The following is a 14222-nucleotide window of genomic DNA, read 5'->3' as shown; positions in this document are numbered from 1 at the left end:
TCTCCCTTCTGTAGAAAAAAGAAATTCTAGTTCTACATTATTAAGGTTTTTGCTAGGCTAGTATGCATGACAACTCTTGGTCTCCACTATATATTTTTTTTTTTTTTCTGAATTACTATTTGGCTTGTTTTAGTATATAAACTATATACTTCCTCCGTTTCAAAATAGATGATACATTGTCTATTTATGGGTGTTTCAAAATAGATGATACATTGTTTTTTTTTTCCTTATTTAGTAACTTTTGCCTTACACTTTTACCATTTTACTTAATTAATACATGTGGTCCCCAACTTTTTCTTTCTCCTCCTTTTCACATGGGACCACTAGAATTAATCTACCTCCCTTTATACTACTTAAACATACTTATGAAATTTTGCCTAGGAGTCCGTTTTAATCACAATGTACCATCTATTTTGAAACGGAGGAAGTATGAATAAGCTAGTGCTTGAAAATTTCAATGTCCCCACTTTTGGCAATAGCGGAAAGAAAAGTTAGTACCCGGTACCAGGTAACTTTGGCGACGTTGGTCTTCCTTTCCGCAGATTTGTTTACCTTTGAGCAAGCAAAAAACCCAAACGTAAGTTTGAGACGCTGACATGACAATCTAGTTCCACTGAAGATTTCATTATTTTTGGAAATACAATGGTACACCAAAGTGAAGTATAATTTTGCATTTAATGATGAAATTACATAAACTTGATCTTTTAAGTTTGATGAGACATAATAAACATCACCTGTAGCTATTTGCGCCCATGCAAACAAGGCTACAGAGTACAGCCTACACTATTGTGCAAAATAGCTGGCAGCTGCAATCAAACTAGATAATTATATCAACACAACAAAGTCTCTAACATCTCCCTTACACTCCGAAAAAATGAAAATCCAACTTTACAAGCATACATGTACATGAGAAAACTCAATTTGAAACACTAAGAATGTCGAAAGAGGGGGACAAAAGCGAAAAGGTGTAAAGAGCTTACAAGATTTCTCAATGATGCTTTAGAGCATAAAACTACATGTCTCTCTTGGACATCTTGCGTCCCCTTACCACGTCCCAGCTTGAGACTATTAAGCCTATCAAGGAATAAAACAGAGCTTTTATGCAAGAAATCACAAAATGCCAACACGATGATGGCCAGTACCACGGATACAACAGCCGGAAGAAGAAACTGATGAGATGCCGAGGATATTGCCCTACCTGTACATATAGATGGCTTTATCATTACAGAGCAATAACTTCCCGAGCAATACAAAAACAATGTGTATCGAATGCATACAGATATTTAAAAGATGTTACAACAGGTTTAACGTGTATTTGAGGACATTCATGGAACCAGTCACTTGCATGGTCAAGTCACCAAATACTATATATTAAGCCTTATATCACTAGATTAAATCCCACAACATAAATAAATAAATGACAGCAGAACACGAGATTTAGTTGAACTGAAGACCTGAATTATTCGTGAGTGCTCATCCCACACACAGAAATGAATAATTGCACAGCTTGATAAGTCTTAGTGGCAACATCGCATCAAGGCACACAGGTGTAAAGATCTTTTTGCACTCTTTCCATCATAGTTTGATAGTCATGGCAGCAATTATCAAGGTGTCTGGTGTTGAGGGTGAAGTCATTAGTTACAGCAACAGATCTTTTAGCCACGTGTACTATTAGTCTATTACAGAGCATCTTGGTCCTCTGGTCAAGCTATCCTATGCGTAAAGTGTACTTATCACAATTAAACTCACATGGAGATAGAAGCCTATTTGAGATGAACTTCTACTGGTGACAACCTCAAGAGTATCCAATTAATTCTACTGTATTTGCATTTTATAGTTAGCAAATTCCTGGCAGCCACATTTTCTTTTCTTTTACAAAAAGTAATATTGCTAGTTCTGCTTGTATTTTCAGGATATCATATAAGATATCACCCATTTTTCAGGCTGCCAGCTATTCCAGTTATGTGGCAGTGTGGCACTCCCAACTCCCAAGGCAACAATCATAATACAAAACCCCTCTCCGCATAATCCATTCTAATTAAGTCCACTGTTCCTGAACCAGGTAAAGGCTTCCGTAACATAATTTCCTGCCTCTCAAGGACGCAGAACACACATACACACACACACAAACAAAAAGGAGCATATGCACACGTACACAAACTACATCACCCAACAAAAACAGCCAAGAGTGTGATTGAGGTAGTGTAGAGTTTTACTCAGTTCATCATCTACTCTGCCAGACTAAAACAAGCAATTATATCTAGTATAAATCCCATCAAGACCAGCTCTGGGTATATTCAGAACTTCCAGAGGCAAACAGTCTGTTAGCAATTTTGAAAGACCGATGCTTGACAAATATAAGACATTATCTAGACAATCTACTATAAACACATGCTTAATATCAAGACATTATTACTCACAGGAAAAAGTGCATCCAAAGTATCCCAAGCTGCATGGCGAACAGATCTTGTAGGATACATAGGGCCTCCTGGACAAGTAAAGCTGTATAAACAAGTCTTCAGCCGCGTGCTAGTTGTCATCCTAAGCTCCAAACCTAGAGCAATCACTTATTGTCAGTGCATCCACACATGCGGAAATCATGAGCATGGAGATCTCAAAGAGGTAGGATCACCTTGAAGAAACTTAATTTGCGACAAGTAATGCAGCAAAACAGGCTCGACTTTCAACTTCTGAATCTGTGCAGGAGATTACGTGACAACATGACTGAAATTAGTGTCTTATCAACCTTCAAGGCATATAAAATTGTCACCCAGTCATCACCTACCTGATCTGTGAGCTCAATGACAAAAATGTCTGCTGGACCACCAACCAAGAAAGAATTTGGAAAAGTAGGAAACTTGTTCAGAAAGTCACCAAGCTTATCAACTGCGCGAAGGAAATACTACAAGCATTAGTGGCTAAATTAATGTGCTGCAGCGAACATAAGAACTTCATCATCTCAAAGACCCACCCGCGTCATAAAAGAAAATAAATCTTGATAATAGAAGGAACAGATCTCGTTGAGCCTGAAAAATAATGAAAAAGAGTAAGATCACTAGATTCTGAGACATCTGTGGAATCGGCAGAAAAGTACTGCATTAGCAAATGTCATCAAGGGCCATGGTCTGACCTGTAGGACAAGCTTCGTTACTCGTGACTGGTACAACGTAACATCCTCGAGTAGATACTAAATAAGGCAGATAAGTAAGAAATGTGTTCACGCAGTACATGCTGCCAGAAGCCTAAGAGAAAATCATAGAAGAAACCAACTAATGGTTCTAGAAACTCACATGAAAGAGGGACTGGAAACGTCTAGTATTGGTCTGGATGTCCATCCTAGCAAAACAAAAATACATTCTCTAGTGAAGGAGAAGCAAACAGAAATGACTTAAGCAAGCAATAAGCACAATGACTTTGAAAGAGCGTTCCACGCAAATCCCACATCATTCCATGATTCGATCACACTTAAATATTTCAGTCAAATGATACAAGCTATAATAGGAGTACATCAAGTGATGGGGGATCAGTGATCCCATACCAGAAAACATTTGCAGAACCCTGAACAAGAGCAGATGAATAGCGAAGAAGCTTCTCGGAGTCCTCGATCTCAACTTCAAAGAACTGCAAGAGTGGACAGAAATAATGCTCAACAACAGATGCATGAAGGAAGTAAGGAACATAGTGATAGCCTAGTAAGTTCTAATCAACAAAACAGAACTTTGCTTCAAAGGTTAGAGCCTAAAACCTATGCCCTTTATGCACAAGATCAAAGCTCAATATGGAAATAGCAAGTATGGTCTTACCCTCTACTCTTACTACCAGCCTATTGGACACATTAAAATAGAATAGTAGTCATAACTGCCTGCATTCAAACATATAAAAAGTCCAATCTGGTTAACACGATACTGTGAACTATTGCCAAGGACTAAGTGATATCCTGGACAATAAATACTTAATTGAAAGAATTGTTTGTCTAATTAAACGGAAAAGTTTGTTCACCACAACTATTGCCCAAGCATAACCAGAGTTCCCATGGAGAAGAACTGGAACTAAAGACAACTAAAAACTGGATGTTACTAACAGGTAAAAATCTTAGTTTAACCACTCTCTTTGAATGTTGACACTTGATAAGACTAATAATTCCTAAGTAGGTATGTGAAAGAGGACAGAGATAGAGATTGATAAAAAAAGAGTGACCCGTGTGGTAAGGAAAGAGATAGAGATAACCCATTACCAAGGTAATGTTCCAATTGATGGGAAACATTGCAATTAATATGGAATGAAGTATCCAATTGCCATGAGATTACCTTCACAAGTCAGCTGAAATGACGGAACAATAATTCTACATAAATTTACTTATCCCAACCTACCCCATCCACTCACCATCATAGAAGAGTACAACGAAACCAATACTATGGAGCTATACTTATATTTCCTAGACAAATGTAGATAAAGATCAATGATTTAGACATTCGAAGACAAATGGTAGGGAATCAACCAACTTCATGGTTTGGATTCATTGAAATGGTTGAGCTAGGCCTTAAGGTTACACTTTTCAGCCTTGAGTCGGTTCCCCTGTGGGATTGGGTTCCCTTTACTCTCCCCCAACTCCATAGGGCTTTAATATACAACAGTCTCCCCCTAGTTTCTATATGCAACTTAACAGCTTTCCATTATACAGTTCTAGAGTAGTAAAATTGAGAAGCTAATACATTTTTCAACAGGTGTAATACAAAATCGTAACTCAAGAGTCTTCTGAGCACAATAATTTCAGAATTCACCTAGAAATAAATAATTAATTGATTAAAGAACCTTATTGGTATCTAAAAGCACTGCTAAACCAAATAACAATTTCATTTATCAGCAACAAGTACACTAAACTAAAGTACATATTCCTACTATCAGCCAGTGTCTTGCCAAATAAGACACTAAAAACAAGCTAAAGTGTTTCGTAGGGTGCATTTCCCTCCAAAACTTAAGAACAAAATAGGGAGGGAGAGAAAACATCATTTTGATTAATTTAAACTCTCTTATTGGCTGGTTTTCTATCCTGTCTTGCACTATTCCCCTGTTCTCTTCCCACAAATTCTAAAAGTTGAATTTCATTCCTTACGAATATCCTTGATCAGTCAGGCTAAACTGATACGATGATTTGGTAAAAGTTTCTTGTGCAATGCTACCCTTTACACCATCAACATTTAGACAATAAATATCATAGTAAAAATTCTTGATATTAGGGCCGTCTTCTTCCATTGAGAATTACACACCAAGATTTGCTAAAATAAGTCCACAGCCTACATGGAATTTCACATACCCATTTGTGGAATAACAGCGCAAATATATGAGATGCAAATGACTGGCTCCATAGCTTCACAATCAGATCAAGAATGGGTTGTCCATCCTCTGGCACCTGAATAAAATGGCCAGAAAGTACATCATAGAAACACAGGTGATCTTCTAAGCCCTCTTCTGAAGGAGTTATTGTATCTGCACCCCTGCTGAGAATTATATCTGTTTTCAGTCCCAATGCAGACAATTAGATTATAAGACTAGGAAGATTAAAGTAGACACCTCCTACAGGAAGATATGCAAGAGTATAATAAGCTAATATTTGATAGCAACTGCACCAGAAAAACAAAAAAAAAAATCTGATAGCAAATGATAATACTACATTGTCCAAAAGATACAGACCACAAAGTCAAGTAACACAGCATGTGATTGATTTGTACCAATTACTGTTTGCAAGAAGCCAAGAACATATTGAATGGAACAAACATGGACACTTGAACATATAGCTAAGAAGAAGCAGTGATCATCAACTGCTAACTCAAAAATAACAACCCCCCTTAACCACACAGCAGCACGTAGATAAAACAAGGATACTGTACTTCAAGCAGCAAAGTATTCCATATAGTGAAGCTCAACATATAGACTATGACAAGAAAATCAAATGCACAAACAGCACAATTAAAGAAAGAATCATAAAGAAGTAGACAGTAGCTAATACAGGGAAGGGAAGTTCAGTTGAAAACATTATAATTCATACTTTGGAAGGACACCCACCCAAGTGGCTTAGCAGACCCTTGGAGAGAAGGGTCTCGAACCAAGAAGCATCTCAGGAAACCCCAAGGTTCATACTAGGCAGTCATAAACTCATAATGACAAAGCTAAACCAAGATGAGAGGGAGGCCACCAGACTTATCATGTGTGACGCCAAACCCAACATTGATTAATGCCAACAATAGATGATTTTGGACACCGCTAGAATGTCTTCGGAGGGAAGCATTTTGAACTCCAAAAAAGATCTACAAGTTGTGTAAGAGAAGAAAAGGAGACAGAAAAGTAGAGGAAGAGGACAAAAAGGTGCAGAGAAGACGATCGATGACTCCCATAAGTAGCAAGAGAAAGACGTTTTTTGAATACTTCTGTAAATCCACTCCCCACATTATTTATATTCCTTCACCCATTACATTGATCCCTCTCCATAGCTAACTTCCTTGGTGAATTAGTTTGGAGACCTTTGCTTCTTGCTCAAGGCAAATCATAGCAGAATCTCAAGTAAATCAAATGTATTCCGCAACTTGGACTCCTCCTTGTGTCAAGTTGGTGCATATAATGTGAGGCTTCATCTGAGTGCGCTTATCCACTACGATTTGCATGCATTTTACAAAGATCTTTTGCACAAGAATGAATTCAGACCTATGTGTCCCTAAGATTCACATTCAAGAAACTCTGGTGCAGAATAATACAAGAACAGAAGTCGCACTGTATAGAACTACCCAAATACTCCCCATATATGACAATAGACCCAGTTATACTTGAAATTGAATTGGAAATACATGTCAACAAAACAAAAATATAAGAGACAGACTATGAGAAAGATGATATTTCATCACTCTTCTGAATGGCCAAAATGAAATTTAAAAATTTAGGACATTTGCTGTGTTCGTAAAGGCATATTAAGGATAGCAGCCCGGGGGGAGGGGGGGATAAAGAGCTCACAAGTAACGCAAGTCCCACAAAGCCATTTGTCCAAAAGAGACTCATTTTGAATGCTACAACTCATGCCTGAGATGCTCTCCAGAAAGTTGGAAGACAAGATGAATGCAATTCCACCCTCGTCGCGTTACCAATAGCCTCATATGACACTGCGACCAATATTGACTGGGGTGAATAAAGACATATAATACTAGATCCAAAATTGACAGAGACCAAAAGAAACATGTTCAAAAAAATCGAGATTCGACTTTTGATGATACTTAAGAGGGAAAAATTCTAGATCACAACTAACCACAGGTTTGTAGGGCACAACAATGACCTTCTGGACCGTCAACAACCCCAAGTCTGAGATGGCCCTCTAAACCCTACTCTAAGGGCTATATACTCATCCCTTAAAGAACTCCTGGTCTGATGACAAAACTTTGTTGGGCTAAAGCCTCGTAAAGTTAACAATGTCCTCCTGGTCCAAAAGAAACATCTCCAAGAATCGTGATGGGAGTCTTAATAGTACTAAGAGAGAAGGATACTAGATCAAAAGTAATCAAGGATTTGAAGAGCACCACAACGACCTTCCAACAACCCCAAGCCTAAGCTGGCCCTTTAAAGCCTACTCCAAGGTTAGTCCAACGACAAAACTATGTTGGAGAAGAAAGAAGCCTCCTACAGTTAACTATGACCTCAATAACAAATGTGACTTAAATTAAAAATAAAGACTCCGTAGCATATGCGACAGAAACCCCTATACAATTTGGTGTCGATGAGGACAAACATTGACACTAGTTGGAAGTAAATTTTATTGAAAAATTAAAAAGACTAGGTGTGAAGAAGGCACTACCATCAGAAAAGTAAAAAAGACGACATGTGCCTTATTCACCGTTTGACATTTGAATACCCTTCAGCATGTCCAAATTGCCCATCTCGAACATAAATGATACCGGACTTGGCATAACACTTAAAAAGGCTGATCTAAGAGCGATAAATTACACTCAAGAAGTTTCTTTTAATGGCTAAAGGAAGTTCATATGAAATCCAAAGAGATACTTCAGCATTGCACAATGACTTCATATACCGTGTACGATATAAACAACAATGGGAAAAGCCAAAAGTGATGATGCTAACAATGGCCGCGGAAGTCTTGGAAACACCTGGTCCCATCTGGAAATGAATCCTCTGGGGTTGCCCAAACTCAAAGCCTGCAACGAGCCAACGACCATCTCAGTTGAGCCACTAATAACAACATGCTAATCTATCCCCAGAGAAAGCCTGCTTATGGCAACTACAAATCTCAATTGGAATGCAGTTACATAGAGAACCCCATGTCCTAATCTTTCTGGGGCCCCTCAATGGGCCTCCAATCCAAAAGACGGACCTAGAAGCCAGAGACCTTGACGGACACAGGAATACGGTCTTGCAAACAGAGTTTCCATATCTCAAGTTGCACCCTGAGCTGGCAAGCCCCACATGAGCACCTAATACCTTAAAATCCCATTCAGAAGGCACTCCAGCCCAAAGCATTCTTCTAAAAGAAGCAAACAGAAAGCTCGGAAAATTGCCCAATGATCATATTTAGCATGCAGCTCCTGTCACAGTTGCATAAAGCACCATTCAACGCTGTGAAAAGCCGAAATCGAGAATTATCCAGGGCACCCGTCTAGAAAAACTTGTGAACACTTGGAGTGGAAAATCACGGCCATCTAGGCCATGAATGAGTTGTCTGGAATGGCCTCCTAGGCTCCTAATCTTTCAAAACCTCATAAAAGATATAATCACTTTATTATGCACAGAACACTCTTTTAAGGTACAATGAAAAATAAACAAAATAGAAAACTAGGGAAACATTATGAGTTAGGCAATGGCTTCCACATCAACAACGTGGCTGGTGCCTCCGCGATCAAGAGGCCACATAAATGACTGCAAGTCCCCTTAGAAAAACTGGTAAAGGCCTGGTAAACACTTTCATGGAACTGTATCTCACATTCTCACTGCCATAAAACATGTTCCATAATTATCATATGAACCATAGATGACATCAAACCTGAAATGATGCCCCAGAAAGCTCCAGAACGTTATAATTTTCATAGTACCAAACTTGCAAATAGACAGAGGCCCAATCACATTGCCGAATGACTTCTCATAGCATATATGAAACCAAAACAAATGTTCGTTCATATGTTCTGCTCCAGCAAAGGAAGTTTAAAACCTCGGGGGAAATTATAGCAGTCAAGAGACAAGAATACTCATCTTACAAGCAACATTCCAGCCAGTAATCCACAAGACTAACACCAAAGCAATAGCTAAGCTCAAAGGCTAAAGTAGCACCAAAATCCTCAGTGACTGGTGCCAAAAGTAAATAGGGATAAGAGGGAAGCTTTAGCGGGCCTGCCGAATGGCCTCTAGTTTATATGATATCAGCCCCGACACAGATTGGTGCTTACAAAAGCAAAAATCATAATGCAAAGAGGCCTACAGCACAACAGAGAAAAATCCTCCAAAGGCTGGAAATAAAAAGCACACAACTCACAACTCATAAGCAAGCTCTTAGGGATAGCCCAAAGCCCCAAACGCAAAAACTCACTCAAAAAGAACCTTTCCAGAGATTGATTGCAGTCTCGAGGAAACTTATGGGGGAGAGAAACCTCCTAAAATATCAAGAGCATTATCCACAGATCCATACTCCCTCTAGCCCAATTAATTGGGAAATTTGCTTTTTCTAGGTCAAAGTTCATAGATTTTGACCCTTTTTGGGATCTTCTTAGATTTGTTTCAATATGTATTTTCAAGATATCAACTTTCATACTTCCTATGTTTACTTTATAGATGCTACATAGAGAAAAGGCTCACAATTCCATATAGATGGGGAGGGTAAGAAGGGGACCACAAACCCAAAAATGATACCCACCACTTGCTTTAACATTGAAAGATGATAGAGCGGTACTTTTGAGGGTGAAAAAGTGTCCAAACAGTATATAGCAAGTATTTTGACATTTGTGATTTAGGAATAGTAGCATATATCTAGAAATGGAGGAGATTTTTTAGCTAAAGCCTAAAATATAATCAAAATATGGACTTCTCTAACCTATGCCACAAGGTTAAGAATTTTAAGATTTCACTAAAATATAATATAATAAAACACGATTCTATTTGGTAATAAAATATAAGGATGGATACGGAAGATAAAGAGAATCATATGAGATTTTTTTCGTTCGATTAGATTTTGAGATGGGAACTTTTTGTATAATGATATCTTATATAGGATTTTTACTACTCTTAACATGTCTTGTGGTATAGGTTACAAAAACCCTTAAAATATTAGTGGTCGTACACCGTGAAAATGTTAATGTTGCAACTTATCCTAAGCATGCCACCTCAAGCCTAGTGGAGGACTAAGAATTTCCATCTACATATAAAGTATAAGCCTACAATTAAAGACTTATGGCTTAGATAGCCACATGTCTACATCGCCTACAACTGTTTTAATGTATTCAAAACATGTTCCCTGCACCATGTCATACAGGAAAATTAGGAAGTAAGACCGGTTTTTTCCTTTGATCAACTTCATCATCGTTGGCAAATCATCCAATAATATAGTCAACAGGTCAGATTACACATTTAAATGGGAAAAATGGTCTTCCAGGAGATTACTATAGTAGCTCATGCAAACAAATATGTGAATAACGATGGTATTCAGACAAACTTACAATTGGCAGTGTCCAAGTCCTCCGTCCACTCATAGAGTTCTCATATCTCTTTTATAAGAACTATATTTGTCATGATCTAGCCTCAACCACTTCACTTCCTATTCTGTGTTCATAAAGTTCATATTATTCGCCAGCGCTTTGTCAAGTTTTCAAAATAATTCTTATATAGCATGCTGAAAGTAATGCGCAAACGAAGACTTCCAAGTTCCAACCACTAACCAACTCATCTTAGGGTGTGTTAGGTTATAACCGTTGACATACGAATGGAGTGCAAACTGGAAGGGATCATATGCTCTTCAAAATTTTCTCAAGCTTAACATATTAGAATTGGAAGCAAGTCAGACAACTGCCATAATCACTTCACAGAAATAAACATTGATATAAAGAGTCACTTGGTCTCTCAATTTATGGAAACTACTTTATAGTAGCTTGCACTCAACTCACATCAAAGCTACCATCTTGATCTAGGAGGACATGATTGCATACTCTAAAAATAGTGATGCATTATATCTTAGTATATCCATGACAGACTCATCAATCCTCACTAAACCGCTGAAACATTATAGCCTTTCACCACACTTAGGTACAAATTAAGGTAGAGTCTTCCACCATTAGATCATCAAAGGCCCAAAACAACTCATTTTTCATATACTTGCTATATTAATCTACAAACAGATGGTTCAACACACAAAAACATTAGATTCAGATTAACTACACATAACGACATCTCTAAGTTTACAAGTCTAACGTGCAAACAATCAATAAAAAACGAATTACGAACTGAATGCAAAACTAAGTCACTTCCATGTCAAAGATGGCAACTATGTAACCAAAGTCAAGCCATAACAGGATATACAATTTCACCATAATGCTAGCAAGCTTCTACTTAATCAAGACACTTATTTTTTTAGCATGACAAAGTAGAATAACTAGAAAAACTTCTAAAATAAAAGGACAACATATAGATTATACATTATAAATAGAAAGAGAGGGAAACCTTTGGCACGATCATCAACTTCCAAAGCTATATCAGCAAATAACTCCTGCAGCAAATTTCGCCGTTGCGACGGCGTCGTTTCTGCCTGTTAAACAAATAAATAACTAGATAAATATCGCAAAATCAAATAAAACGTTATGAAGAAAAACAATTAGATACTATAAAAGAAAAACAGCACATACAACAAGCTATAAGTCAGATTAGCCATTGAGAAAAACTAAATCAAGTGAAACAGCAATCAGATAATTTTAATATACAGGAAATCAGTATATATACAAAACAGAAAATCTAGAAGAAATCTTTCCTAATTTATTTCAGTTTAAACTTAAAATCACCAAAATGACGTGAAAAAATGAAAAAAAAAAAAAAAAAGCTCAAGGAAGATTTAATTCAGTTTAAACTTAAAATCAACAAAATGAAATGAAAAATTTTCAAAAAAAATGAAAAAAAAAAAGCTCACTCGTTGAAGCTTCTTCTGAATTTCTTGAGAGAGAGCTGTGAGATAAGCGCGCCTTCGATTCGCCGAAATTTGCTGCATTTTAAGAACATCCGGATCCAAATCACACAAAAATCAATTCCAGATCCAAAATAACACTTCTGAAACGAAATTCGCTCAAATTGATGATCGAAAATGCAGAGATTAGATTTTCGTAAGACGATTTAAATTTATTCTTTTGACTTGCAATAAATTTTTCAACAAGAGAGAGAAAACACAAAATGTTGAAAATCTGGAATTGAGTTCACATAAATGAAGGTATAATCATTAATGGCGTAACGGAGAAGCTAAAGATTGGAAGTTTTATTTTTCCGGAAAGTGGATGATGCAGAAGAGTGACAAACATTCATGGGAGAAGAAGAAAGAAAAGAGGAGAGAGAAAGGAGATGACACGAGGACGCGTAAAATGCACACGTGTAAGTTTGTTTTCTGATTAAATATGCGAGAGTCTTACTTAATGGGTGGGAAATGGATAGATTAGTGGGCCATCAGATTAATTTTGTGGGCCAGTTGGGTTTGTTATGTGGGACCAATGTGATCCTACAACTCTATAAGATCCACGACTTTAGTTTCATTATTATGGTTTGATGTTAGTATAGGATGTAGATGATGTTTACCAAAAGGCAAGTATGAGTCACTACACATTCAGATGATCTTGAATAGTAATTCCTCCATACCAAAATAAATATGTTTTTTAAATATGTTTAGAATAAAATAGATGTTATACTTACTTTTTAGGCAACAATATCTCTCTGTCTATAACCTATTACATGAGTCTTTTTTTTCTTTCTCTCTCTTTAATTCAAAAAAATTGCCTAAAAAATTGAATTTTGAAAAGTATAACATCTATTTCATTATGGATGAAGTATGGAGTTCACAATATTACAAATTCAAATGTAACATGTTACCAAAATTAGAAAAGTAACAGTGTGTAGATTAAAAAGAAATATACTAAAAAAAGTGTGTAGATTAAAAAAAATGGAGGAGTAATAAAAATAAAGTTACTTCATATAATGAATAATGAATGGATAATATATAATTTAATAAAAGGATATTTTAATAATTTCAAGTACCGCCATCTTAACTATTATAAGTTCCTCTTGTTAAATATAGCGGTCTCGGGGGTGCGGCACGACTTATAATGTGTCCCAGGTTGAGATGGCAATATCCAGTGGATATCAATTAACCCGCTCCATCCTGTTTGAATAAAAGGGTGAAAAACCGTAATAAAGGATGGAGATCGGTTGACGGGTGAACCGGGTGACCATTTCTCACCCATCACCCGATCCACCACCCGGCTAAGCACCCGACCCATTATCTATCCGTTTAATTTTTTTTGTTAAACCTCGTATTGTTGAAGTATTGTTGTCGAGACTTTATTATCGTGAAAACGACTTCCTAAAACTTGTATGGTGCGACGTCACATTTTCTTTATGCTAAAAACATCGGCATATTTATTTATGATTTCAGAAAATGTAGGTGAAAATTGGGTACATTATTTTTATAATAGCTATAATCTAAATTTGATTTTTAGATTTTTCACCCATTAATCACATAACCCACCCGAATCACCCGGTTGTGATGGATGGATGAATTTCGGGTGATGAGTAAAGCGGGTGACGGATGGATGGATGAAAGTCAATCTAACCGGGGCGATGGATGCGGGTGATGGCTCACCCGACCCAAATCTCACCCGTTGTCATCCCTAATCCCAAGTGTTTCGCACTATCTGAGTTGCCCCATAATGCCACCAAACGACCAATTTATTATTTTGTCATGCAGCCACGAAATAACCTCGATCGGTCGTAAAAGGCGTTCTTATGCCCGTTCAAAGTCATTGAAGTCCTTAATATACCATCCCATGTCCCCTCGAGGTATCCTACAACATTCGGTGCACATGACTCGGGGACATCTAAAATCGTGACTTATATCCTTCAATTTTGACAGTTTTAGGGCTCCTCCGGGACTGGTTATATTGTTCGCTGAAAACCTTCCTATGGGGTGCGGCACAAATTATAATGAATCTCGGGTG

At 37.3% G+C, this 14222-nt stretch overlaps 1 protein-coding gene across 3 annotated transcripts; it reads right to left on the bottom strand.

The window, feature by feature from the left end:
* Window positions 1-643: 643 nt before the first annotated feature.
* Window positions 644-12619, bottom strand: LOC104900153 (hypothetical protein). 3 transcript variants are annotated; one of them, XM_010687511.3, is made up of 11 exons: window positions 12155-12616; window positions 11695-11779; window positions 5315-5511; window positions 3539-3621; window positions 3291-3336; window positions 3131-3187; window positions 2972-3026; window positions 2786-2886; window positions 2633-2696; window positions 2421-2554; window positions 644-1198 (listed from the first exon to the last, which is right to left on the bottom strand). In XM_010687511.3, the coding sequence occupies exons 1-11, from the start codon at window positions 12230-12232 to the stop codon at window positions 1013-1015; spliced, it is 1086 nt and encodes a 361-aa protein (XP_010685813.1). In that variant the 5' UTR covers window positions 12233-12616; the 3' UTR covers window positions 644-1012. The 3 variants fall into 3 exon arrangements, with proteins under 3 accessions (XP_010685813.1, XP_048504354.1, XP_057252303.1); XM_057396320.1 differs by lacking the exon at window positions 644-1198 and adding an exon at window positions 1225-1613 and having other exon boundaries at window positions 12155-12619; XM_048648397.1 differs by lacking the exons at window positions 11695-11779; window positions 12155-12616 and adding an exon at window positions 7003-7043 and having other exon boundaries at window positions 5315-5498.
* Window positions 12620-14222: the final 1603 nt, after the last annotated feature.

The sequence above is a fragment of the Beta vulgaris genome, chromosome 7 (assembly GCF_026745355.1).
Source record: "Beta vulgaris subsp. vulgaris cultivar EL10 chromosome 7, EL10.2, whole genome shotgun sequence".
NCBI classification, from domain to species: Eukaryota; Viridiplantae; Streptophyta; class Magnoliopsida; order Caryophyllales; family Amaranthaceae; genus Beta; species Beta vulgaris.
Note: the sequence above shows the minus strand (reverse complement) of the source record. Positions and strands in the feature narration are given on the sequence as shown.